The sequence below is a fragment of the Pelodiscus sinensis genome, chromosome 24 (assembly GCF_049634645.1).
Source record: "Pelodiscus sinensis isolate JC-2024 chromosome 24, ASM4963464v1, whole genome shotgun sequence".
Taxonomy (NCBI): domain Eukaryota; kingdom Metazoa; phylum Chordata; order Testudines; family Trionychidae; genus Pelodiscus; species Pelodiscus sinensis.
Window position 1 is genome coordinate 4,088,385 of NC_134734.1, and position 27,138 is coordinate 4,115,522.

At 57.8% G+C, this 27,138-nt stretch overlaps 2 protein-coding genes across 6 annotated transcripts in view; both read left to right on the top strand.

Moving 5' to 3' along the window:
- Window positions 1-5,524: 5,524 nt before the first annotated feature.
- FAM187B (family with sequence similarity 187 member B) lies at window positions 5,525-9,624 on the top strand. Its single transcript, XM_025183778.2, has 2 exons — window positions 5,525-6,417; window positions 9,221-9,624. The coding sequence occupies exons 1-2, from the start codon at window positions 5,540-5,542 to the stop codon at window positions 9,558-9,560; spliced, it is 1,218 nt and encodes a 405-aa protein (XP_025039563.2). The 5' UTR covers window positions 5,525-5,539; the 3' UTR covers window positions 9,561-9,624.
- Window positions 9,625-13,985: 4,361 nt separating this feature from the next.
- The window catches only part of MAG (myelin associated glycoprotein), a 34,546-nt gene continuing 21,393 nt past the window's right edge, over window positions 13,986-27,138 (top strand). For 3 of the 5 annotated variants that reach the window (XM_075907228.1, XM_075907225.1, XM_075907229.1), the window contains exon 1: window positions 24,746-25,274. The gene's annotated coding sequence lies outside the window, so the exon portion shown is untranslated. Of the gene's footprint in view, window positions 14,059-15,285; window positions 15,416-24,745; window positions 25,275-27,138 lie in introns of those variants that run through there. The other 2 variants (XM_075907227.1, XM_075907226.1) reach the window with 2 other exon arrangements.

Sequence of the window (27,138 nt, forward strand, 5' to 3'; positions counted from 1 at the left end):
CCTGTCTCCTTGCCCCTCATTTTGAAAATGGTTCGGCCCAGGTAAGCACTAGGAGCAAACCAATTCGCCCTTTGGAAACTGGGAGTGAACTTTTGGTTACTTGCCCCCCCCCTTCCCCATGACAATGAATTGACCCAGGGACACACCCTAGAGTCTGAAATGTGGGAGAAACCAAAGTAACTTCGAGAGGCGGGAAGGTGTTGCTCAAGCTGTGGGATGTTTCGTTTCCTCCTTTATGAAAATGAACCGAGAGAAAGAGATAGGAGAAACCACAGGAACTTTCAAAAAGGGAAGGCTGAATCCCCCCTTTATAAAAATGGAACGAGCCAGGAACAACCCTAGAGAAAGAGGTGGGAGAAGCCAAGATCACTTTTAGAGAAGGTGAATTGTTCCTGAAACAATAGTGTAATAATCCCCCATGGTACAAATGGACTGCCCCAGATGCACCTCCTAAGTGATGGGAGAAACCAAAGTAACTTTGTCAAGAGTTGGGAGGGGACGGGAAGTTGCGGCTCATGATAAATGGAGCCCCTCGCAGAACTGGGAAATGGACTTGGGCGACGTGTGTTTTTCTTCCTCTGACGCTGGGATCAAAGGGGAGTTTTCCTATTGGCCTGCGGCCCAGCAGGGATCTGGGAGAGCTACAGATGTTAGCGGAAAACTTCTGAAAACTTAGGAAACAACATTGGGATTGGAAAAAGATTTAGAAACTCTTGGGGGTGGAAGAGCTGAAACTTTCTAAACTTTATCCCCTGCTAAAGAAGTTTCCCAAACGTTTCCCACGGCCAACAAATGGTTTTGAAAACTAATTTTTGAAAAGTGAGTCCAAAACTTTCCTTCAGTTCAACACAAGTTTTGAAAACTTTTTCCATCTCCAAAAGCAAGCTTCAAATACTTCTTTGCCTCTAAAGAGTTTCAGAAACATTTCCTATGTTTTAAAAGGAACATTTCTGAAACTTTATTATGAGTTTGAAAACTGCTTCCCCTTCCAGGAAATTCCAAAATATTTTCTCCTTCCACAAAAATTTCCAAACATTTCCCCCTTCAAAAACAGTTTCAAAATCTTTTTCCTGTTAAAAAAGTCAGAAACGTCACTCCCTGCTCAATACAACTTTCTAACACATTTTCCACCTCTGGAAAAACAGTTTAAAAAACTTTTCATATGAAAAAAGTTTCTAAAACTTCTAATCCTTCCAAAAAAGTTTCAAAAAAGTGTGTTACTAATTATTTTATATAGATTGATGGAGCACCTGGGTTCCTTAATCTTGGACCAAGATCCCAGAGTGGTAGGTACCACCCGCACACACAACAGATAGTCCTTGTTGCCAAGGATCTTCCAATGGAAGAGAAGAGAAGACACAACAGACTGGTGTGGGAATGCAAGAAAACAGTGAGGGGGTGAAAGAACTTCAACTTCTTACAAGTTTTGTTGTATTGCCCCCTGGGGGGAACAGGCAGGTGGCTAGGGAGGTGCAATATGACAGTGTTTGTAAGAAATGTAAGTGTGGGGTGGAGTGCAGGGAGCGGGGATATGGGAGGATGCAGTGGTCAGGGCTGTGTGAGGATGCAAGAATCAGGGTTGGGAGTGTGTGTGGGGCTCTAGGCAGAAGGATTGGGATGTGGGGGGAGTGCATAGGGACAAGGGTCTCCACCCCTCCGATTTCTACAGGTGCTGCTTGTTGCTGTTCCCCTTCCATCTCTGTCGGGAGTCATAGCATGGGTCACTCACCTCTTTGCTCCCTCCCTGTGTAGCCAGGAGGAAGAGGGATGAAGGGATGCTGTGTGTTGCTTGGGGGAGAGGGCTCATGGCTGGGGCAGTCCCAGACCAGTGCAAAGCGCAACCCCAGCCAGTCCCTTTCACCTGCCTGCTGCTTAGCACAGCAGCCGTCAGGAGACCCCCTGGAGCCCGGCTGGGAGTACACCGCCCCTTTGTCCTGCAGCCGAGTGCCCCGGCTGGCTCTTACCGGAGTTCTGCATCTGCCTTCCTTTCACAGCTGGATAATATAGTTGGATTGGTCCTGCTTTGAATATGGAGTTGGACTAGGGATGTTAGCCGCTAGTCAACTATCCGATAAGCAAATGCCTCAGAGAGGCAGCAAGGGTGGGAAGAAGGAGTCGGGGGCAGGGGAGGGAGAGGCACAGCGGGGAAACAGTGCGAGCGGGGCTCTTGTACATTTCAAAAGCAGAAGTGCCACAGGGAGCATGGGGTGAGTGGGGACTCAAGCAGTCCCCCCCCCCCCCCGCTCACCCTGTGCTCTCTGCAGTGCCCCCCCCCAGTCTTCGCTGCCTCTATCAGACAGGATAGGACAGGAGCTAGTGCTGTGGGGAGCCCCCATCACCATGGCCAGCCCTAGCCACTGCAAACAGAGGCTGCCAGACTCAGTACAAGCTGGGACCGAGCAGTCCCAGCTCGCACTGATCGCTGCTACGCCTCTGCTTTTTAAGTGTAGTAAGACCCCAGCGATTGTTACTACATTGAAAATACAAAGCAACAGCGCGGGTGATTCTACAGCTGGCGTGAGCCAGCTGATTTATCGACTAATCAGATTAGCCAGATAATCGCATTTTAACATCCTTAAATTGGACTAGCTAACACCCTGCGGTATCTTCCAACTCTCAGCTTCTGTGATTCTATGATTAGCCCGCTTCCCTCAAATATTTACCTACCCCACATTTATTTTTATTTTTTTTGCGTGAGAAGTGGAAAAGTGATACTGTACAAACTTTTTTTGAGGGGTGGGAACTTTCAGAAATTCCTTTTAATGGACAAAACCTCTTCAAAACATAATTGTTTTAGGAAGAAAAAGGTTCTGAAGGGAAAAGGTTCCATTATGAAAATCTGGGGCAAAAATGGTTTTCCAACTTTGTGGAGGAGACATTTTCCCAAACTTTTCTTAAGGACTGAAAGTATTTGAGTCTTTTCTTACAAAGAGAAAAGATTTTGAATGTAAGGATGACAGAGTTTGGGGAACTCATTTTTGGAGGGCAGAATAAGAGAATCTTTGGAAAAGTGTTGGGGATGGTTTTACCGAGGCTGGTAAAGCTTAGGGATGTGAAGGACTAGTCGACTATCCGATAAGCAAATACGTAACGTATAGTCAACAGGATAGTCGACTAGTCGCTTCTCCCCACCTTGCTGCCTCTATCAGATAGAGGCAGCAGGGGGGAGAAGAAGACGGGGTACTTCAAAGTGGCAACGCCACTTGAGTCCTGGGGCCAGACCCCGAGCTCCACATGGCGCTGCTGCTTTGAAAAGCCGTATGCAGCCTCAGGCCAGCTGGGGTGTCCCCAGGCTGCACACAGTGATTCAAAATGGCAGCACCACATGGAGCCTGGGTCAGTGGGGGAGTCCACAGCTGACCCTGGGCTCCAGGTGGCACTTTCGCCTTTGAAGTGTGGCCAACACTTCAAAGGCAGAGATGCCCTATCGACTAATAGAATAGTCAATTACCAGATACTTAACATCCTTAGTAAATTTTTCAAAGACTTTTCATAGAGAAAACTGTAAGGTCCCAATCCCACAAACATATATGCATGTGGTTACAGCGGAATGACTTCACTCCCGTTGAGAAATCACTTAAACGTGGTTAAATATTTTCCTGAATTGGTGGCTAAATGGGGAGTGACTCTTCTAACTTCATTAGCGTTATCGTAAACAGAAACATAAGAACGGCCATACTGGGTCAGACCAAAGGTCCATCTAGCCCAGGATCCTGTTTTCTGACAGTGGGCACTGCCAGGTGTTTCCAGGGCCCTGGTCTACACTAGGACTTTATTTTGAAATATCACCCCTCCCAACCCAACTCCCAGTCAAATTTGTAAGCAGAGCATCCTCCCTACCAAGCCTGTTACTTCAAAAAAACGAGCTGCAGAATTCGAAATCTGTACTCCTGCTTTTCATCCGGAGTAATGCTAATTCCGAAACAGCTACCTGGAAATAGCGGTAGTGCGGATGCTCCAGTGCCAGTATTTTGAAATCATTATTTCCCAGACTATTGCGAACTAATGACTCTCCAGTACTTCCTAAGGCTCTAAGTCCAAGGTAACGCGTCCACATTAACAGAGCTGGCCTCGGACTAATGTCAAGGCTTCCCCATAGTGTGGACGTGCTATTTCAAATTTGTTAGATCAGGAGTTAGTAAGTCGAATTTACTAGTGTAAACATGGCCAGAATGAAGAAAACAGGCCATCATCAAGTAACCCATCTCTAATCTTCTGCTCCCAGTTTCTGGCAGTCAGAGGCTAGGGATGCCCACAGCATGGCGGGGAGGGGCATTTTGAATTTACACATGTGTATTGGAGATCAGAACCCAGCCCTGACCCCCCTGCAGTCAGGGGGTGACTCATAGACTTTAAAGTCAGAAGGGACCATTATGATCTAGTCTGATCCCCTGCACAATGCAGGCCACAGAATCTCACCCACCCACTCCTGGGATAATCCTCTCACATAGTCCTGTATTCTATATCTGAGGGTATGTCTACACTACCCCGCTAGTTCGAACTAGCGGGGTAATGTAGGCATACCGCACTTGCAAATGAAGCCCGGGATTTGAATTTCCCGGGCTTCATTTGCATAAGCGGGGCGCCGCCATTTTTAAAACCCCGCTCGTTTGAACCCCGCTCGTTCGAACCCCGTGGAATGAGGAGTAACGGTAGTTCGAACAGGGAAGCCTAGTTCGAACTACCTAGTTCGTGCCCCGTGTAGCCGCGCTGCACGGGGTTCAAACGAGCGGGGTTTTAAAAATGGCGGCACCCCGCTTATGCAAATGAAGCCCGGGAAATTCAAATCCCGAGCTTCATTTGCAAGTGCGGTATGCCTACATTACCCTCCTAGTTCGAACTAGGAGGGTAGTGTAGACATACCCTCAGATACTGAAGTCCTCAAATGATGGTTTGAAGACCCCAAGATGCAGAGGATCCTCCAGCAAGTGATCCGTGCCCCATGCTACAGAGGAAGGTGAAAAACCTCCAGGGCCTCAGCCAGTCTACCCTGGAGGAAAATTCCTTCCCAACCCCAAATATGGCGATCAGCTGAACCCTGAGCATGTGGGCAAGACTCACCAGCCAGACACCCAAGAAAAATTCTCTATAGTAACTCCTATCATCCCTCCATTGGCCTATTTACCACTGATAGTGAAAGGTCAATCGATAGTGACTCCGGATCTGCCCCAGGGAAACTGAGATCAGAACCCAGCTCTGACCCCACTGCAGTCAAGGGGTGACTCCGGATCGACCCCAGGGAGCTGAGAACAGACCCCAGCTCTGACCCCGCTGCAATTAAGGGGTGACTCCAGATTGACACCAGGGAGCTGAGAACAGACCCTAACTCTGACCCTGCTGCATTCAAGGGGGGACTCCGGATTCACCCCAGAGAGCTGCAATCTGAACCCAGCTCTGACCTGTCACCCCGCTGCAGTTGGGGTGACTCTGGATTCACCCCAGGGAGCTGAGAATCCAATGTGCTTTCCCTAGGGCTCCCTTGCTGGCCCCTGCTGAGCTAGGGCAATTATGACCTCACTCTTTGACTGATGATATCACAATGAGGTCAGCAAGCCGTTGCCTCTTGCTTCAGCCCCTGGGCACACGCCAGCCAGCCATGTGCCCCCAAGCAGTGGCCCTGAGCTTCCTCTTTGCCTTGATCTGTGCCGTGGCCCATGGCGACCTGTCCCAAGGCATCTCCCTGCCGGTGCCCTGCCTCCTGGGCCGCCCGTGCACCCTGGCCTTGATCTCAGACAACCCTGTGACCCTGAGATGCCCTGGGACCCCCCAGCAGGGCCCGATCTCCTGGCAGTATGTAGATCCTTCCCGGCGCGGGGAGCGGCCAGCCACCTTCATCCGCACCGGGCACCCCTTGGCGCTCATTCCCACTCGCGCCAAGCTGTGGCGCCTGCGCTTGAAAACCCGACTGCTCGAGGGCGACCTGCAGATTGTGGATCCTGGCGTGGAGGACTCGGGCATCTACACCTGTCGCCAGGGCGACGCCACGCTGGCCTACTACGAGGTGGACTTCCAGGACGCCAAGCGTCTCCACATCAGCCACGCCAGCCTGGGAGAGGCCGCCCTGGCTAACACCACCGTGAAGCTGGCTGGCGGGGTCCGGGGGCAGCTGTTCACCGCCTGGACCCCCTGGCAGCCCTGTGACCGCTGCGGAGGCCCCGGCGAGAGGAAGCGGGTGGGGTTCTGCTACGCCTGGCTGGTGTCGCGCCCCGAGGGACCCCTGCCATGCGGGCTGGCCGGGCGAGGGCTGCCCCAGCGGGGGCCGGAGCTGCGGGTAGAGAGCTGCGAGGTGCCATGTGACAGGGCCTACGTCTCTGGCCAGGATGAACCAAGCAGGCCCCCCCTCCTTGTCATCACCCGCTACCGAGCTCTGCCCCGTGCCGGCGCCAGGCTGAGATGCCCTATGGCCTCTATATACAGGTACAAGGAGCCATGCCATGTGGGGAGACCCAGGAACCCATGCAGCCAGTTATTCCCACCCCCCTATCCCTGAATCAGACTCATGAGCCCACCTGCCCTGGTATCAGGCCCCCTCCCTGCCACCCAGAATCAAACCCATGGGCCCATCTATCCCAGTATCAGGCCTCCCCCGTGCTGCCCCAGATTAGATCCATGGGTCTAACCAGAGCAATACCCCAACTCCGCCCCCATCTCTGAAAAATCTCCTAGGCAGGAGCTCAGGTCTGGTGCAGAATCTGGCCTTAATGAACGTGGCTGGGGGTAATCCAGGCAGGGTGGAGCTGGAGGAAGGAATGGGGGTAGATTAGAAAGCGTCAAAAGGAACCAGCCCCCGCTTGTTTGCACTCAGCTGGTTCCTGTGTGGGTGTTGGGAAGTGGAGCCTGGTTAATCATTCACTGCCACGTTGAACTTTCGCCCTGGTCGAAACAGGAGCTGCAGGACCAGGGGGCAGTACGGAAGAGAGGGGGCCCAGCCCTGTGTTAGGGGGGGCGCTAGTGGGGTGAGGGGCTCTCCCCTGGGGGCAGGGCTGGCCCAATGCCCTGGCATGGCACTAGAGGGTGCTGTGCTGCAGGAGGCAGGGTAGGGGTGGTTTCCCCTGATAATCAGTGTTGATGCCAGTGGCTAACACCAAGTCCCTTTTCTAACCTCAGTGCCCTGAGAGTGGCTATGAACTCCAGCACCTGGGCTGCAAAGGAGTCAGCTCCCATTGAGGGAATTCAGCAGCATCCACTTCTGGGGGCTTTTGACTCGTAGCTTTCACTACCCACTAACTTCGTCCCAGATGCCGACAGGAAAATCCCATCGTCTCGTTAATTCATGCCCGGGGTGCAGCCAGCGGTACCAGTGCTCATGATTTTACCGTGGCTCGCGATTTTCCTAAAGCCCTCAGATGCTGGAGGCTTGTTAGACCTCAGGCCTCTGAGCGTTCACAGAACCACCAGTACTTGCCCTCGTGACCAGGGCCCTCCCAAATTCGCAGTCCATTTTGGTCACTTTCATGGTCATAGGATTTCAAAATGTGTCAGAGTCATGATGTCAGCCATTTAAATGTAAGTGTTGTAGGGGCGCTGACCCAAAAAGGATCTGGGGGGAATCAAGGTTATCGTAGGGGGTTGTAGCGTGGCTGGTCTTACTTCTGCATTGCTGCTGGTGACGACGCTGCCTTTCCAGCTGGGCAGCTGAAGAGCAGCGGCTGCTGACGGGAAGCCCAGCTCGGAAGGCAAAGTTGCTATCAGCAGCAGCACAGAAGTGAGGATGGCCTGGTATGGGATTGTCACCCTTGTGCGCTGCTGCAGGGGCATCACCTTTAGAGCTGGGCCCTCGGCCAACAGCCATTGCTCTCTGGCCACCCAGATCCGAAGGCAGCACAGCAGTAATGGTGTCAATACAGTGACCCCCCCCCCGTAAAATAGCCTCGCAACCCCCCACCCTGCAGCTTCTTTTTGTGTCAGGCCCCCCAGTTGAAGAAACGCTGGTCTCCTCTGTGAAATCTGTGCACACAAGAAACCAGATTTCATGGGCGAAGACCAGAGATCACGGTCCATGAGACTTTTCAGGGAGGTGAATTTGGTAGGGCCCTAGGCACGGCAGAAAACCTCGGACACAGGACTCCTCCCACCTCCAGCATCAGAAGGCAAATTGACGCCAGCCTGACGCTGATCACGTTTTGTAACCTGATGGTTTTTGGAAGCTGCTCTCACAGATTTTTAGCCAGCCTCATGCTTTTTTTTTTTTTAAAGCCAATTTCACGATGTTTTGAACAGGACAAGGAGTTTTTGAAGTCAATCTGGTGCTTTTTAAGCCAGTCTCCCAATTTTTGGCTGGAACACCTCATGAACAGTGATTGCCGGGTCGCCCTTTTGTGGCTGATGTTAGGGACCGAACCTGGCCCAAAACCCTGTTGTGGTGGGATCCCAGCTCCGCTCCTGCCGGGCTGTGTATGTTCATCACACACTGGTGCAGATGAGCGCAGCTACCTGCTGCAGACCTCTGATCACACCCCTCCTAGCCCCTGCCTGTGTTTGAGGCTCTGATGGGGTTGCCATCAGCTGTGGGGGGGGGGCTGTAATGTCATCTGTGTGGGCCAGATGCATCTCAGGTAGTTTCACTGGGGGAAAATGACTTGGACATTTTTTGCTGCCTGTTAATTCCATAGATAAGCACTAGGGGAGGGAGATTCCTGCCTCCTAGACCCCCCCGGGGCCAATTCAGCCCCCCAGCCCAGCTCCCCAGACCCCCACTCCCACACCACAGAGTCTCTTCCTCTATGGTTGATCAGGCTCCATGAATAGCAGGGGTAGCCAGTAATGCAGGCAAGGGAAGGCATAGCCTCTGGGGAAAGCTGGGGCTGGGGCCAAGGCTGCCCTCCAGGTGGCAAGGAAGGATCAGGCTGAAGTGGGAGGGGCTTGGCTTCAGGGGCGGAGCCTCAGGCAGAAGGGGCGGAGCTGGCACTAGGCTTCCCCAGCTGGGCCTTCGCCCGCCGCCCATGATGAATAGCCAGCCTTCGGCCTGTGGTCCTGAGACCAAGGGGGCCAGCTGAACCGGACCGAGATGTGCTAAACTCATTCCAGCCAATGCTCCTGAGAGGGGACACGCCCCACATCCCTGAGCCAGCCAATCTGCTGCCCTAGGGCCAGATTGGAGCCTGCACCTCCCCTCCCCTGAGTAATGCTTTATCCTCAGCCCCCGGCTCTAACCTCTAGACCCCAGTCTCTCCCAGAGGAGAGACCCCTGGCACCCAGCCCTCTCTCTGTCTTCCCCCAGCCCCGTGTACTGGCAGGAAGGCCCCACCGCCCTGACCTGGCAGGACCTTCGTCAGCGCAACCGCTCCATCAGCCTGGACCAGGTGACCGGCGGCGGGACCCTGCTCCTCTCCTCCTGGAATGGCACCGACGCTGGCTACTACCAGTGCTACGTGGGCGGGCAGCTGGCGGGCCGCTTCCTCGTCACCCCTCCCAGGGCGCTGGTGCCTGCCCCCGAGCTGACCCGCGCCTACTCGGCCATCGAGTCCCTGGTGGTGGGGCTGTCTATCTTCCTCATCTTCCTCCTCTTCCTCAGCATCCTGCAGTCCTGCCGCAGGAAGCCAGGGGCCGTCATGGCCTGAGGAGCTGCGGCCGAGTGGGGGTACATCGTCCTCAGGGGCTGCGGAATAAACGCATCGACCAGCAGCTTGGCTTGGGTGTGCGCCGGGGACATTGTGTTGCGCAGCGCTGTGAGGGCACGCTCCCCTGGCAGTCTGGGGCTGGCCCCGACGCCCATGCGGGTGCTGTGCTGCAGGGAAGGGGCTCTCCCCTGCCAGTAACTGCAGTGCCCCAGTGTAGCACTAGGGGGCGCTGTGCTGCAGGGGGCAGGACGGGGGCTCAGGGCTGGCTCCAGTGCCCCATCGTGACAGAAGGGGGCGCTGTGCTGCAGAACTTTGCAGCCCTGGTTTGCTTTGCCTGGTGCCCGTCCCAGTCAGCAGAGGCCACTGGAAAGCCAGTGCTTCCATACAGATGCCCCACTTTGAAAGTGCTGTCATGAGGCAGGCACCCCAACTGGCCAGTAGGGGTCACTGTTTCCATAGACTTCCCAGCCCACAGACTTCCACATCATGGCCTAGGATTGTTTGCCGTCAGCTCCCTGCCTCAGTTCTTCTCCCTAGGCAAGTTACCAGCTGCGCAGCCCACTCTGCGCTGCATCACAGCAGTGGGCCCGTCTACCCTGATCCTCCCCCCACATGCTGCCTCAGGGCAAGGGGTCCCTTGAGCCCAGGCCTGGCTTAAGGAGAAGAGCAAGGGATGGAACCCACGAGTCCTGGCTCCCAGGTGCCCTCCCCGTGGGTTTATGCACCAAACCCCACTCTTCTCCCCTATCTAGGGCTACAATCCAGGAGTCCTGACTCCCATCACTAGACCACACTGCCCTCCCAGAGCTTCAGATAGAACCCAGGAGTCCTGGTTTCTAGTCCCCCCCCCCCCTTATCTAACCCACTAGACTCCCCACCCAGAACTGGGGATCGAACCAAGGAGTCCTGAGTCCCAGTCCCATAACCACTAGACCTCACTCTCCTTTCAGGGCTGGGAATAGAACCCAAGAATCCTGACTCTGTTCCTCCCCACCCCCGCCCCGCTCTCTCCCACAGCCTTGTATTTACAAGGGGAAAAGGAGGAGAATGGCTGCAGGTATCCGGATGGGGCTGGCCAGCATACTCCAGGGGGAATTAATTACCCTCCCCGTTGCACCCCGCTGCCCAGAACAATCAGCCGATTCTGTACTCCCAACTGCGAGGGGTTGGTGGCCGGTGATTCTGTTCCTTGCTGCCTTTGTCTGCGCAATGAATCAGTCACACTGCTCCGCAGGATCGCCGTGACTCATGGGCGCTCACAAGCGCAGCCTTTGTGTGCCCGTCCACCGGGACGGGACGCTCCGTGACTGCCACCAGCTTTCTCGCCCCGCGCCAGGGGCCTGCCAATTGACAGGTCTTCGGAGACAGCTGCTTCTCTGACTGCCTGACCCAGCGCTGGGCAGGCCCCGAGAACGTGCCTGCATGAATCAAGATTGTAGCTTTGCCCGGGGCGCCTGTAGGGCGTGGCACCTCAAACGATTGAGAGATACGTGCCAGGATGCAGCAGAGACAGATGTTCCGGGGTTGCAGCTGGTTTAGCTGCCAGGCCTCTCAGGAGCTCTTCACTGGAGGCCCAACCGACCACGAAAGAGTTTCTGGGCCGTTGGCATGAGAAATGGGCGAAGATCATCTCCAAATCCTTGCTGTCTGACTTCACGCTGGCCCAGGCACGGAAGCGGGTGGCCCAGAGGCTCAGGGGAATGAGGAGGGTTAAGGACAGGGACTGGCACGCACACTACCCACCGGCTGCCACTTAGCACTTGCTGCATGCAGGGGGATTGAAACCACAGACCAGAAGAGGATTAATCCAGGTGCTGGCACCGGCTGCACTAGGGCACACTGGGTCAGGCGCCTGGCACATTCAGGAGGGCAGGCTGGGGGTGCCTCACCTCCCACCTAGGGGGGCTTCAGAATTGTGGTGCCTCAGTTTCCCCTTTAGCTCCAGTGCCGGCCACAAATGGGGACCAGCAATGAGGCAGCTCCCCTCCCTGGCTGCTTTTTCTGTTGCTGTGTTTGCACAACATCTAGTGGGGTGAGGCCACAGGCCATGAACGAGGGCCTTGGTACTACCATAATACACCTAATAAATTGCACCACTAATGTACACCATATGCAGTTTTGGCCTCTGACCCGGATGCCTACCTGCTACCATAATCCATCTAATAAATAGCTCTATTAATGTACACTGTATGCAATTTTAGTCCTTGATTTGGATGCCTAACTGCAACCATAATATACTTAATAAGTGGCACCATTAATACACAGTGCTTAACTCCTTGGGGTTTTGGTCCCTGCTATTATGTGCTACCGTAATACACACAATAAACAGCAGCCGTAATGTACAATGCGGAGTCCCATGGGATTTTGGTCCCTGACTGGGGTGCCTGCATGGTACCATAATGCACCTAATAAATGGCACTAATAATGTACACTACCTAGCACAATGGAGCCATGGGCTCTGCCTAAGCGGGCCTATAATGCACCTAATAAATGATCACGTACAGGTCCTAGCGCAGGGAGGTTGTAGTCCAAGACTGGTGTTCTCAGGCATGATGACAGCGACATGATTCTGCAGTGACCCTCTTTGTAGGGGGCAGCTCCACCCCTGGAGCTTTCTGTCCGACCCTGCGGGATGATTTGCCCTTCCGATCTATCCAGGACCCCACAATGTCCATCCACGCACAGCTTTCGCCACCGACGCTCCCTTCTGGACGCTGTGATTCAAAGCAGCAAAGCTCTTGAGCCGTTGGAGCCCTGGCTGACAACGCCGCGGCTCCGAATGTACCCAGCAACCCGCCCGACGCCGGCCTGCGATGAGCCCGTTTTCTTGCTTCGCCTGTGAGTCAGTCAGGAGTTTTGTCGATGGGAATCGTGTTTCGTCGGTGTGTGCGCAGGGGTCGCCAACCCTCCAGGGCTGCCCTGGAGCCTCCGGGGATTCAAGATGCACCTTTGATGCAAGCTATCGCACGGAAGCTCCGGGAATACATCCAGTCCAAACTGGCCACCCTAAATGTGCCAGGGGCGCTGCTCCTTCCCAGAAATCTCCCTTCCAAAAGAGGCGCATCCTTGGACAGCCGGGCATCTGGTTCAGACACCCGACACTGGAGTTCTCTGATTTAGATCCACCTGCATTGCCCCCCTAGGTATAATGCAATGCAGCCATCCCGTGTCCACGGTGTGTGCCACGGCAGATCTGCCTGAGCCTTCCAGCTCCCCTTTCCAGGGGGTTACTTTATTCACCCAAACTACAGAGCCAACGTGAACACAAAACACGCAGGGCATAGGGGCTTTTGCCTCAGTTCCACAGCCAGCCCGATCGATCGCCCACCCACCCAACCAATCCATCCATCCATCACCCACCCACCTTCCTACAGCACCTCCTCCTGCAGCTCAGTCCTTAGAAACGACCTGACACATCCCAGCTGGGGCTGATGGACTGCACACAGCAGAGGCTGGCCCTGAACCTCTGACTGCCCGGCTGCCCTGGACCCACGTTTTGTGAGGCTTTGCCCCTCTGCATGGAGTCCAGCAGTGGCGCCGTGGGCCCAGGAGCACCGTGCAGTGACTGAGTCTGCCCGGTAGGTGCAGTGGCAGGGTTGGTCGGTGAGCCGCATGGGGGACTGGCGGGGGGGGGGGTTTGCTCGCTGGCTTTTCACCGCTGCTCCCTGGGTCAAACCCAGATGGCCCGAGGGATGCTGCATGTGGCCGACGAGACCTTTTCTTTGCTCATGGCCAGGGTGATCAGGTTCTGCCATTTTGGTTTCCTGCCGGGGTTATTAAAGTGACACTCCCCTAAAGCTGGGGCGTGAGGGGTGCGCGGATTGCACACAGTGCTGATGGGGAGAGCCGGGCGCTCGCCAGCAGCCAATCAGTGCGCCCCTCCGGCTCCATCTGCGCCTCCTAGGGGTGCAGGCACCACCAGCAAAACTGCCCTGTCCCGGGAGACCACTGGGGTTAGGTCAATCTTGCAGCCCCTGAGAGGAAGGAGGCCACCCATGCGGCCCACTCGCTAGCCTCGGTTGGCCCTCACCGCCCTGGGGGACAGACCCCTTCGCTGGATGCTTGTGGACACAGAGCTCCCCGGTCCTAGCTCAGGGAGCTGGTGCCCCCTAGAGAGGAAAGGGCACATGCCCCACTGCCTGCTCCACTGTGCCAACCAGTCCCTGCCCCGACGCCGGGTGGGAGCTGGCCCCATGTCCCATTCCCTGCCCCTCTGAGTTGGCCCATCCCCTGCCATGAGGCTGCACTGGAGCCAACTTCCCCTAGGGAGGAAAGGCCCTGTCATGATTATGGGGTTAGCCAGCAGCCTGGGGATTAAGGGGTTAACTACACCTAGCCAGGTGGAGTGACCAGTAGGAATGTAGGTGGGACTTTCAAACTGGGACAAAGGAATTTGGGTTTTTTCCTTTCTCCTTTTGTCTCTCTGGGTGAGTCCTCTGCAGCTACAGAGAGGGACAAGCATGTCTCTCTCGCGCCAAGAAACAATTCTTCATTTTCTGTGAGTAGGGTAAGGGTTAGGTAGTTTCCTTAGGCTTTATTGTTTTAAGGGTTGGGTCTGGGATCTGAGATCTGGCACTGCTTAAAAGATGTTTTGGCTTTTCTTTGTAACTAAGTTCTAGGCCCATGGAGTTTTTTTCCATGGCTGTGTCTAGACTGGCCAGTTTTTCCAGAAAATCAGCCGCTTTTCCGGAAAAACTTGCCAGCTGTCTATACTGGCCGCTTGAATTTCCGCAAAGCACTGACTTCCTACTGTCTGAAATCAGTGCTTCTTGCGGAAATACTATTCTGCTCCCGTTCAGGCAAAAGGGCCAGCGTAGACAGCCCAGATTTGTTTTCTGCAAAAAAGCCCTAATCGTGAAAATGGCGATCGGGGCTTTTTTGCAGAAAAGCGCATCTAGATTGGCATGGACGCTTTTCCACAAAAAGTGCTTTTGCAAAAAGCGTCCGTGCCAATCTAGATGCTCTGTTCCGAAAATGCTTTTAACGGAAAACTTTTCCGTTAAAAGCATTTCCAGAAAATCATGCCAATCTAGACGCAGCCTCTGAGTATATTTTGTTACCTTCCCATCTAGTCATTATGGTTGCAACAGGAATATTATTGTAATAATAAAAGTTCTTTCTTTTCTTTTATTAACCTGGCAGTGGTTAATTGTGTGCCCTGATTTTTATTTTAGGGGTAAGATTTCCCAAATGATCTTTCCCCTGATTTCTTTATCAACATTTGGGTGGTGACAGCAGAAGTTTTATTCCCAAGATCTAGGGTTTTAAGATCTTGGGGGAAGTTTTATGCCAAAGCCTGGTAGATAAGGCTTTGGGGTACACTTGCTGGCCCCCACTTCTGCATTTATCATGCCAGAGTGGGGAAGGAGCCATGACAGGCCCCATGCCCAATTTCCCCCAGGCCTGCCTGGAGCTGAGGCCCATTGGTAGTGTGTGTGGGGGGACTAGAGGGCTGTGTATATGGGGCCTGTATTTTAGCATGTGTGGGTTTGTGGGGGAGCTCTGTGTGTGTGTGGGGGGGGGACTCCTCCTGCCTGTCTCCCCCCACACAGATTCTGAGCCCGGCCCCTTGGCCTCCTGGACCTCACGCCAGCCCCTTTTCTTTCCTTTTCCCATCCCCTGCTGCACCTCCCATCCTTACACAAGCCCTGCCCCACATCTGGCCCCGATCTCCCTAACAGAGGGGCCCATTGTGCTGGCCGCCTGCTCTGTTGCTTCCTCGTCATGCCCATCTGGCTCTGGTGAGCTGGCCCTCGAGGCTGGCAGATGCTGGTACCCGCCGCAGGGACTTACACCCTTCCCAGGTCTCGGCAGGAGCCCGGAGATCGGACACTTAGACACCCTGTGGATTCCGGGTAGGTGTCTCCTTGGAGCTTGGGGGCACTGGAGCAGCTTTGGGAGCTGGTGACGGGAGAACCGGGGTTGGCCACTTTCATGCTTCTGGGCATGGAGGGGGCTCTGGCTGGCAGGGTCAGGAAGTAGTCTGGCCCATTGGAGGGTCTCAAAGGAAGGGACTAATGCATAGGCCAGGGGAGAGCTGCTGCCGCCCTGGGACCAGGACTGCTGGGTTCTAGCCCCCGCTCTGGGAGGGGAGTGCAGGCCACTGGATTAGAGCAGAGGGGGCTGGGAGTTCTGGTTTCTGTTAGCCTCAGTTTTCCTTTCCGTGAGATAATGGTGACTTTCCAGCCAAGGGCTCTGGAGTTTCAGTGCAGCCCCGAGGTGCTGGCTCCATGTTACTCTGAACTCCTGGCTTCTCTCCCCAGCAAGTCCTTGTGGAGCTTATGTAATGGGCTCGGCAGGATGGGCCAGTGGTGAGGGAGCCGGCCGGTGGTGAGGGGGCCAGCTGCCATGGCCCAGTGGAGACTGTATCTTGGTGCCAGGCAAGCCATCCTTTTACAGAGCTATATGTGGCTGTTTCCTCAGCTGCCCCAACCCAGAGGTGGTTGCATCTCAGAGCCAGGCAAAGGATCACTTTGGATCTAACAACTCAGCTGGATGCCAGCTCGGCCTTAGTTAAGGTTGCAACTAAGTTAAGGTTCAGAAATAGAATCTGAATTTTAAGCAGTGGGACTGTGCAGTAGCTCTGGGTCTGCAAAGACTTGGGATGGCTGATTGGTTTGGTTTGGTTTGTTATTATAGAGTGCCTCCTGACTTCTGGGGCTGTGCACCACAGTTTGTTATTGTAGGCTCTCTGTGCATGAGGGTGGTGCAGGTTGGTTTGTTATTGTAGGGTCTCTGTTCATGAGGGAGGTGCAGGTTGGTTTGTTATTGTAGGGTCTCTGGTCACAAGGGAGGTGCAGTTTGGTTTGTTATTGTAGGGTCTTTGGTCACAAGGGAGGTGCAGTTTACTTTGTTATTGTAGGGTCTCTGTTCACAAGGGAGGTGCAGTTTACTTTGTTATTGTAGGGTCTCTGTTCACAAGGGAGGTGCAGTTTGGTTTGTTATAGAGTCTCTGGTCATAAGGGAGGTGCAGTTTGATTGTTTTTGTAGGGTCTGTGCACTAGGGCTTTGCTGTTTCATTTGTTATTGTAGGGTCTCTGTTCATGAAGGAGGTGCAGTTTGGTTTGTTATTGTAGGGTCTCTGTTCACGAGGGAGGTGCAGTTTGGTTTCTTTTTGTAGGGTCACTGGAAGCAGAACCCGGTTTGTAGTCGTTGAGTGCCTGATGCTGCAGTGACAGGAGGTTCCCGGGAGAGCCAGGGCTGCTGGCTCTGGAATGGGGAGGGGACCAGACAATGGGACGAAGATGAGTGAGTCCCCTTCACAACACGACCCCTGGCTCGGTGCATCTTTTCAACCCTCCGCAGGGGGGGGGCGGGAGGGGGGAGCTGTGACACAGATGGATCTCCTCCAGCAGGGGGCAGCGCACGTGCACCCGTGCACAGCCATACGCTCTGCAAGTGCCCCTCACTCCCCCCCCGCAGCTCCTGCCTCCCAGCCCTGCGAGGGCCCCTCCCCCCATGTGAGGTCAGCGGATTGCATAGCCCCAGACAAACAGCTTTGTTATTGGAGGGGCGCAGGGTGGCGCTGCCAGGCTGTGCCATTCAGGGGCTGCTGCCACCTGCTGTGAGGAGCCGCACGGAGCCTGGTGCTTGAGAACCAGCCACCGAGGGGCGAAGGGACAGGGCTGCCACAGAGAGCTCTGCACTGCCTCCTGCTACCACCACTAGTCCCCACTCCCCTCCCAGAGCCGGGGATAGAACCTAGGAGACCTGGCGCTCAGCTGCTACCCCTGCACTCTAACCACTAGACCCCACTCCCCTCCCAGAGCCGGAGATAGAACCTAAGAGACCTGGCTCTCACCTCTTGCCCCCGCCACACTCTAACCACTAGACCTCACTGTCCTCTCAGAGCCATTCATGCCAGTTTTCCGAAGTTCCCTGCTGCACGGTGTTTGCCTACACCTGCCCTGGGAGTCAGGCTCTGGGGGAAGGGGGAGCGCTGGAGAGGCAGAAACAGAGGCGTAGCGAGGGCGGGTAGGGGAGACAGTTGCCCCGGGTGCCATGCTAGGAGGGCGCCAATTTAGCTGCCTGTGAATAGCCCTTGTAGAGTGCTGAGCAACATCCCTGGCTTTGCTCACGTTCTTAAGCAGAGAGATGGGACATGTAGGGGGCTCAGGGCAGGGGGTTCCGGTGTCAGGCGGCGGGTTCAGGATGGGGGTTGGTGTTTGGAGGGGTGCGGGGGGAGTTAAGGAGTCAGGCAGGGGGGTAGGTTCGGGGGCAGGCTCAGGGCAGGGGGTTCCGGTGTCAGGCTGCAGGTTCGAGATGGGGGTTGGTGTTTTGAGGGGCGCGGGGGGAGTTAAGGAGTCAGGCAGCGGAGTGGGTTTGGGGGCGGGCTCAGGGCAGGGGTCAGTGTTTGGAGGGGCGCGGGGGGAGTTAAGGAGTCAGGCAGGGGAGTGGGTTTGGGGGCGGGCTCAGGGCAGGGGTCGGTGTTTGGAGGAGCACGGGGGGGAGTTAAGGAGTCAGGCAGGGGAGTGGGTTTGGGGGCGGGCTCAGGGCAGGGGTCAGTGTTTGGAGGGGCGCGGGGGGAGTTAAGGAGTCAGGCAGGGGAGTGGGTTTGGGGGCTGGCTCAGACAGAAGAGGGTGCAGGATTCAGGGATGGCAGTGGGGTGAAGGGGTCAGGGCAGGGCACTGCAGGGTGGGGGTAGCTCACTGGGGCTGGCCACTGGCGAGTGGGATCCAGCTCTTGCTGAGGATCCTCCCAGGGGCAAGGGATTCCAGGAGCTGGCCCTGGTTTCCACTTCCTCCCCTCCAGGGAGTGGGGAGACCTAGCTCTAGGGGTCGGCCCTCATAGCTCCGGGGTCTGCCCGGCCTGCAGCTGCACCCCAGCCTCCAGCCGGAGCGGGAGAGGGCAGAGATCGGAGTCAGCCCTGAGCTCCAGCTGCCACCCTCCGTCCCCCGAATTCAGGGTTGCCATGGTGGGCTTGCTCCAACCTCGCCCGGAGGCGTAGAAAGAAGCCGGGTCTCACCGTCTCGGCCAGGCTGCACTGCAGGGGCTAGTCACAGGCAGCTAAATTGACCCCCCCCAAGCATGGCGCTGGGGGCAATTACCCCCCGTCCTCCCTCCACGCCCCTGGGCTCCCACTCCAGCTACGCTGCTGCGGCTGCTCGCAAGGCGATGCCCCCCAGGAACCACCCCTCAGCCCGGCCTCGGCAGCCCCCGTCGGCAGCCCCGGGTTCTGAACTTCCCACGAGCCACCGTCGTGCTGCCAGGTTTGGCGCGGACACCCCGGATGTGCCCGGCACGCTGCCCCCTGCGGAGCTCAAGCAATTCTCCGGCCCGGGCTGCCCACGCGGGTGCGATTCGTGGTCACCCCAAACTACCCCTCCCCGCTCGCTGTGGCAAATGCTGCCCTGGGCCGGACGGGGCCAGCACGGAGGGTCCAAGCCAAACCCCGTTGGCATGTTCCCCTCCCCGCGCAGCTTGGAACCTGCAACGTCCCACAGGCAGTAAGTAGCCAACGACTGGGGGCGTGGCACCCTCGCGACGGCTCTGGACGGAAGCAGCAGGGGAGGGGCAGGTGGAGGGATGATTCCCACGCATCCTTTGGCTCTGATGAGTGGGTTGGGAAGGGGGAGGCCTCCTCACACTCACCCACTGTCCTGACGCATGGGCCCTGCCGGCAGGGGGAATGGCCAAGGCCCCCGAGGCCTTTCCCCTACCCCTGAAGCTGGCATGCACAGCGCAGCTGTGGCCGGGTGGGGGAATCAGTCACACCCCCAGGACAGAGCAGCTGGGAGAACACGAGGTGGGCTGGGAACCCCAGACACAGACTCGCCGTGCTGGAGGCAGGGATCTGAGACACGTACACACTGCGCTGGAGGCAGGGATCTGAGACACGTACACACTGCGCTGGAGGCAGGGATCTGAGACACGTACACACTGTGCTGGAGGCAGGGATCCGAGACACGTACACACTGCGCTGGAGGCAGGGATCTGAGACACGTACACACTGCGCTGGAGGTAGGGATCCGAGACACGTACACACTGCACTGGAGGCAGGGATCCGAGACACGTACACACTGCGCTGGAGGCAGGGATCTGAGACACGTACACACTGCGCTGGAGGCAGAGATCTGAGACACGTACACACTACGCTGGAGGCAGGGAACCGGGACACGTACACACTGCGCTGGAGGCAGGGGCCTGAGACACGTACACACTGCGCTGGAGGCAGGGATCCGAGACACGTACACACTGCGCTGGAGGCAGGGATCTGAGACAAGTACACACTGCGCTGGAGGCAGAGATCTGAGACACGTACACACTACGCTGGAGGCAGGGAACCGGGACACGTACACACTGCGCTGGAGGCAGGGATCTGAGACACGTACACACTGCGCTGGAGGCAGAGATCTGAGACACGTACACACTGCGCTGGAGGCAGGGATCCGAGACACGTACACACTGCGCTGGAGGCAGAGATCTGAGACACGTACACACTACGCTGGAGGCAGGGAACCGGGACACGTACACACTGCGCTGGAGGCAGGGATCTGAGACACGTACACACTGCGCTGGAGACAGAGATCTGAGACACGTACACACTGCGCTGGAGACAGGGATCTGAGACACGTACACACTGCGCTGGAGGCAGAGATCTGAGACACGTACACACTGCGCTGGAGGCAGAGATCTGAGACACGTACACACTGCGCTGGAGGCAGGGATCTGAGACACGTACACACTGCGCTGGAGGCAGGGATCTGAGACACGTACACACTGCGCTGGAGGCAGAGATCTGAGACACATACACACTGCACTGGAGGCAGAGATCTGAGACACGTACACACTGCGCTGGAGGCAGGGATCTGGGATACGTACACACTGCGCTGGAGGCAGGGATCCGGGACACGTACACACTGCGCTGGAGGCAGGGATCCGAGACACGTACACACTGCGCTGGAGGCAGGGATCCGAGACACATACACACTGCGCTGGAGGCAGGGACCCGGGACACGTACACACTGCGCTGGAGGCAGGGATCCGAGACACGTACACACTGCGCTGGAGGCAGGGATCCGAGACACGTACACACTGCGCTGGAGACAGAGATCCGAGACACGTACACACTGCGCTGGAGACAGGGATCTGAGACACGTACACACTGCGCTGGAGGCAGAGATCTGAGACACGTACACACTGCGCTGGAGGCAGAGATCTGAGACACGTACACACTGCGCTGGAGGCAGGGATCTGAGACACGTACACACTGCGCTGGAGGCAGGGATCTGAGACACGTACACACTGCGCTGGAGGCAGAGATCTGAGACACATACACACTGCACTGGAGGCAGAGATCTGAGACACGTACACACTGCGCTGGAGGCAGGGATCTGGGATACGTACACACTGCGCTGGAGGCAGGGATCTGGGACACGTACACACTGCGCTGGAGGCAGGGATCCGAGACACGTACACACTGCGCTGGAGGCAGAGATCTGAGACACGTACACACTGCGCTGGAGGCAGGGATCCGAGACACGTACACACTGCGCTGGAGGCAGGGATCCGAGACACGTACACACTGCGCTGGAGGCAGGGATCCGAGACACGTACACACTGCGCTGGAGGCAGGGATCCGAGACACGTACACACTGCGCTGGAGGCAGGGACCCGGGACACGTACACACTGCGCTGGAGGCAGGGATCCGAGACACGTACACACTGCGCTGGAGGCAGGGAACCGGGACACGTACACACTGCGCTGGAGGCAGGGATCCGAGACACGTACACACTGCGCTGGAGGCAGGGATCCGAGACACGTACACACTGCGCTGGAGGCAGGGACCCGGGACACGTACACACTGCGCTGGAGGCAGGGATCCGAGACACGTACACACTGCGCTGGAGGCAGGGATCCGGGACACGTACACACTGCGCTGGAGGCAGGGATCCGAGACACGTACACACTGCGCTGGAGGCAGGGATCTGGGACATGTACACACTGCGCTGGAGGCAGGGAACCGGGATATGTACACACTGCGCTGGAGGCAGGGATCCGAGACACATACACACTGCGCTGGAGGCAGGGATCCGAGACACGTACACACTGCGCTGGAGGCAGGGATCCGAGACACGTACACACTGCGCTGGAGGCAGGGATCCGAGACACGTACACACTGCGCTGGAGGCAGGGATCCGAGACACGTACACACTGCGCTGGAGGCAGAGATCCGAGACACGTACACACTGCGCTGGAGGCAGGGATCTGAGACACGTACACACTGCGCTGGAGGCAGGGATCTGAGACACGTACACACTGCGCTGGAGGCAGGGATCCGAGACACGTACACACCGCGCTGGAGGCAGGGATCCGAGACACGTACACACTGCGCTGGAGGCAGGGATCTGAGACACGTACACACTGCGCTGGAGGCAGGGATCTGAGACACGTACACACTGCGCTCGAGGCAGGGATCTGAGACATGTACACACTGTGCTGGAGGCAGGGATCCAGGACGTATACACTGCGCTGGAGGCAGGGATCCAGGACGTATACACACTGCGCTGGAGGCAGGGATCCAGGACGTATACACACTGCGCTGGAGGCAGAAATCTGAGACACATACACACTGCGCTGGAGGCAGGGATCCAGGACGTATACACACTGTGCTGGAAGTTGCATCCCAAGGCGAGGGCCCACAGTGGATCCCCAGGTTTCACCCGCTCTCGCTGTAGCACCGGGGGCTCACCCTCAGTGCGGGCCCAGTCACTGGTGGGGGTTTGGACTTGCACTTAGTGGGTGTGTGGCACTTAAACTGCCCTGTCTCGTGTCACTAGCCCCCCCAGGGGTCCTCCGGCACTTGGTCCATAAACAGCTCCCAGGGCCCTCCCAGAGGTGGGCGGTTCCACAGACCCATTCTGCTGCTCCGCCCATCCTGTCGGTGTCACCTGCCCCGTCACGGCCCAGCTGCTATAGACACACGGCCATTGCCCAGCCCGGGCCCACCCTCAGCCCCCAGCCTGCACCCCGCTCCTGCCATCCTCCGCATCCATCCCCGTATCTATCTGTCCATCCCTCCTTCCATCCCTCCATCCCTGTATCTATCCATCTATCCCTCCCTCCATCCTCCTATCCATCCCATCCTCCACATCCATCCCCGTATCTATCCATCCATCCCTCCTTCTCTGTGTCCCTCTCTCCATCCGTCCTTCCCTCCATCCTCGCATCTCCCCTTTCCTTCCTTCCTCCCTTCCTTCCTCCCGCCCCTCCCATCCTCTGCATCCATCCCCGTATCTATCCGTTCATCCCTCCTTCTCTCCCTTCCTCCCTCCCTCCCTCCATCCTCCCACCCTCCCATCCTCCGCATCCATCCCCGTATCTATCCGTTCATCCCTCCTTCTCTCCCTTCCTCCCTCCCTCCCTCCATCCTCCCACCCTCCTATCCTCCGCATCCATCCCCGTATCTATCTGTCCATCCCTCCTTCCATCCCTCCATCCCTGTATCTATCCATCTATCCCTCCCTCCATCCTCCTATCCATCCCATCCTCCGCATCCATCCCCGTATCTATCCATCCATCCCTCTTTCTCTGTGTCCCTCTCTCCATCCCTCCTTCCCTCCATCCTCGCATCTCCCCTTTCCTCCCTTCCTTCCTTCCTCCCGCCCCTCCCACCCTCTGCATCCATCCCTGTATCTATCCATCCATCCCTCCATCTCTGCCTCCTTCCATCTACCCACTCACTCCCTCCCTCCCTTCCCTTGCCACCCTCCCTTTTCTCTCTTTCCTTGTCTAATCTCCACCCCCGGGCATGCAGTGCCACTCCCCCGCCCCCCGTCTATTCCCATGGCCCGTGGGGCGCTGGGGTTCCTGCAGGAGCTGGCCCGGGGTGGGTGGCTCTGGCTGGCACTGGCGAGTCCCGTCACGCTGGCACGGGCAGGCAGAGCTGTTCCTTATCTGACGGCAGCCACGCCGCCTGCCATCTGCTCTGTGGAGCGAAGCATCCTCCTTGTAATTATTAGGGGCCGTATCCTGCGGGCTTGGCTCCCTGCGGCACCCGGCTCGGCGAGGCAGAGCCTGCGGGTGTAACTGGCAGCAGAATGGGCCCCGATGACTCAGGGTTCAGTAGCAAATTTCACAAGGAGCCTTGAAACTTCAGTCCGCCCACGCCAGAGATGCAGCCGCCTCTGGGGCGGGGCAGCTGGGAACAGCCGCAGAGGCCTGGGGACGGCTCAGAGCTGAGGTGCAGGAGAACTGAGGACCAGCCGCACATGGTGGCATGCAGCCACCTTTGGGGCAGGGAGGTGGGGCAGAGCCACGCATAACACTGGACAGGAGTGGCCCAGTGCAGGGATGCAGCTGTCTCTGGGGAGGGGAATGGCTGCACAAAGATGCCGCTGGGAGCTCAGTGCCAGGTAAACTGTCCCCATATTTACCCCGCCCCAGAAGTGGCTGCATTTCAGTGCTGCGCGAACCCTCCCTGTCTCTGCGTGTCAAGTGTCTGCACTTTTCGCAAAGAGGGATGTGGGATTTGGAGCCCAGGCCTGGCACGGGTCCCATCAGCTGGAGAGTTGCTGGGTGTGCCCAGCGTGTGTCAGTCTGGGGGCGTGACACAGGGCTCCTTTGTGCCAGACTCGGTCCGTCCTGGGCAGGGAGGGGCACTGCAGGAGCGTAGGGGGGAAATGTGTTGGCAGCACATGACTGGCATGCCAGGAATTCCTGCCCCTGGAACGAAGCCACAGCGGGAGGGTGGCACGTGCCCCTGGCTAGGGAAACTCAGATCCTCAGTTCAAACCGCCATGGGCTTGTATCAGTCAGGAGGAGAACCCAGGGGTCCCATCCCACCCCACCCACTAGGCCTCGCTCCCTTCATAGAGCTGGGGATAGAACCCAGGGACCCTGCTGCTCTAACCACTAGACCCCTCTCTCGTCCCAAAACAGGTTAGAACCCAGCCCCAGCTCTACCTATTAGGCCTCACTCCCCTTCCAGAGCCAGGATAGAACCCAGGAGTCCTGCGGTATCTGGCTGCCTCTCTGTGGAAGATGCATCAATAAACTCCTCACAGCCCAGCTCTCCCTATGGGCCCACCTGCCCAACCCACACAGCTCTGGGAGGCAGAGAGGCTGTGCCGGGAGTAGCAGGCAGCCCGTGAAGCTGCTCCCCCCCCCCCCGCCACGTCCCTCCCCCTGGTGGCAGGTCCCCCCCACGCACACGCTGAGCCGGAGGAATTTGTGTGTGGGCTCTGCTTGCTCACAGCAATGCAGAGCTACTGGCGCCCCGGCTGGCTGGCTGCGGGAGGGGATGCCAGTGCCAGCCGCTGGCCTGGGATGGGACCCAGCTTTGCTGAGAGCCAGCGGTGGGATCCGTAAGGGGGGCCGGCACCGTGGCGTGGGAGCTCTCTGGAGGGCAGTATCTCCTGCAGCCCTGGCTAACCGGGGTCCCCTTTTCCGCCACCTGCATCAGTCCTTGGGCCTCCTAGCCTGGTGTCCCCCTTCCCCACTGCCGGGGATCAGAGCCGGGGTCCCCTAACGTGCTATCCCCCCTCCCCTGCTGACCCAGAACGGAGCTTCTCTCTGGAAGGGCCGGTCCCAGCCGTGCAGAGGGGTCGTTGTTCCAGTTGCTGCCTCCGGTCAGGGACCCTCTGTTGCTCCAGAGCCCACCTGGGTCCATCCACGTCTCTCCCCACCAGTCCCCTGGGATACAGCCGACAGGATCTTGCCAGCTGCATGCCGGAGCCGCCGCGGGGTTAGACACCCAGGAGGACACTGAAAGGTAGGAGAGCACGGAGCATTGCTGTACGGTAGAGAGGGGCCGGAGCTGGGACTCCTGGCTTCCATCCCTGGCTCTGGCAGGGGAGTGGGGTCTAGTGGTTACAGCGTGGGGGCGGGGGGACTTGGGAGCTGGTACTGCTGGGCTTTCTCCTGGAGTGGGGTCTAGTGGTTAGAGCAGGGGGAGCTGGGACCCTTTGGTTCCATCCCTGGCTCTGACAGGGGAGTGGGGTCCAGTGGCCAGAACAAAGGGGCTTGGAGAAGCGATGAGCCTGGTGGCTCTGGTGATAGTTCCTCTCTGGAGGCCCTGAGGCCTATGTCCCTCCCTAGGGAGAAGTCGGGGACTCCTGTGGGGAAGTGGGGTGGGGTTGTGCTGGCCACTACTGAGCAAAGCAGAATAGAGCCCGGAGTCATGGTGTCCAGCACTCCCCTGCTCTAACCACTAGTCCCCACTTCCCTCCCAGACCAGCAGGTGCCCTGACCTCCCCCCTGGCCTTGTGCCACATGGTCTGATCAGCTCTCACCAGGCCCGTATCCTGAGCCCATGCCTGGCAGCCCACCCATGGCCAGGCGGCCAAGCCCCGTGTGGCTTGGCTCTGGCGCTAACCCCTGGGGTGCTGGCCGGCGCTGTCTGCCAAGCCCACGTTTGGCATCGTCACGGCTGCCACCCTGTCCCAGGCCCGTTGCCCCAGGCTTTTCTCCCCGGCAGTGAGGGTGGGCAGCTGGGGGGGGGTCACTGCTTGGAGGGGAGACCCCTTCGTGGGCCCCAAGGGAGGAGAGTTGAGTGGGTGCAGATCCAGGACTTGTGGGAATCTGGGGCAGGGCTGGGGCTGGGGGGCAGAGGTTAGGGTCCTGAGGGGGTCAAGGGTGTTGGGGGGGGGGAGAATGGATGGGTCAGTGGGTTAGGGGGGCAGGAATTGGGGACCTGAGGGGGTCGGGGCATTGGGGAGGGGAGTGAATGGATGGGCCTGTGGGCGAGGGGGACAGAAGTTGGGGATCTGAGGGGATCGGGGCATTGGGGAAGGGGGTGGATGGATGGGCCAGAGGGCTAGGGGGACAGAGGTTGGGGACCTGAGGGGGTCAGAGTATGGGGAGGGGGGTGGATGGATGGGCCAGAGGGCTAGGGGGACAGAGGTTGGGGACCTGAGGGGGTCAGGGCATGGGGTGGGGGTGGATGGGCCAGAGGGCTAGGGGGACAGAGGTTGGGGACCTGAGGGGGTCGGGGCATGGGGAGGGGGGTGGATGGATGGGCCAGAGGGCTAGGGGGACAGAGGTTGGGGACCTGAGGGGGTCGGGGCATGGGGCGGGGGTGGATGGGCCAGAGGGCTAGGGGTACAGAAGTTGGGGACCTGAGGGGGTCGGGGCATGGGACGGGGATGGATGGGCCAGAGGGCTAGGGGGACAGAGGTTGGGGACCTGAGGGGGTCGGGGCATGGGGTGGGGGTGGATGGGCCAGAGGGCTAGGGGTACAGAAGTTGGGGACCTGAGGGGGTCGGGGCATGGGGTGGGGGTGGATGGGCCAGAGGGCTAGGGGGCAGAAGGCAGGATTTGGACCTGGGCCACAGGGGACATGAGGGGTTCAGGAGATTTGGGGAGAGAAGAGGTGGGTCTGGTGGGTTCACAGGAGATGGGGGACAGGATTTTGGGGGCAGCTGGAGGTTTTGGGGACATGTCTGGAGAGCTGCTGTGGGCAGGGAGCCTAGGGAGAAGATCAGGAAGGAGCAGGGTGGAGGGGAGCCATGAGGGTAGCACGAGGGGGGCTGAGCCCACCCTCAAAGGGTTACGCTGGGATGGGGCCGGCTCCACAGCCCTCACATCAGGCCTGGGCCCTAGCGACTGGCCTGTGCCGGGGAGCTGGGGGTCGGGGA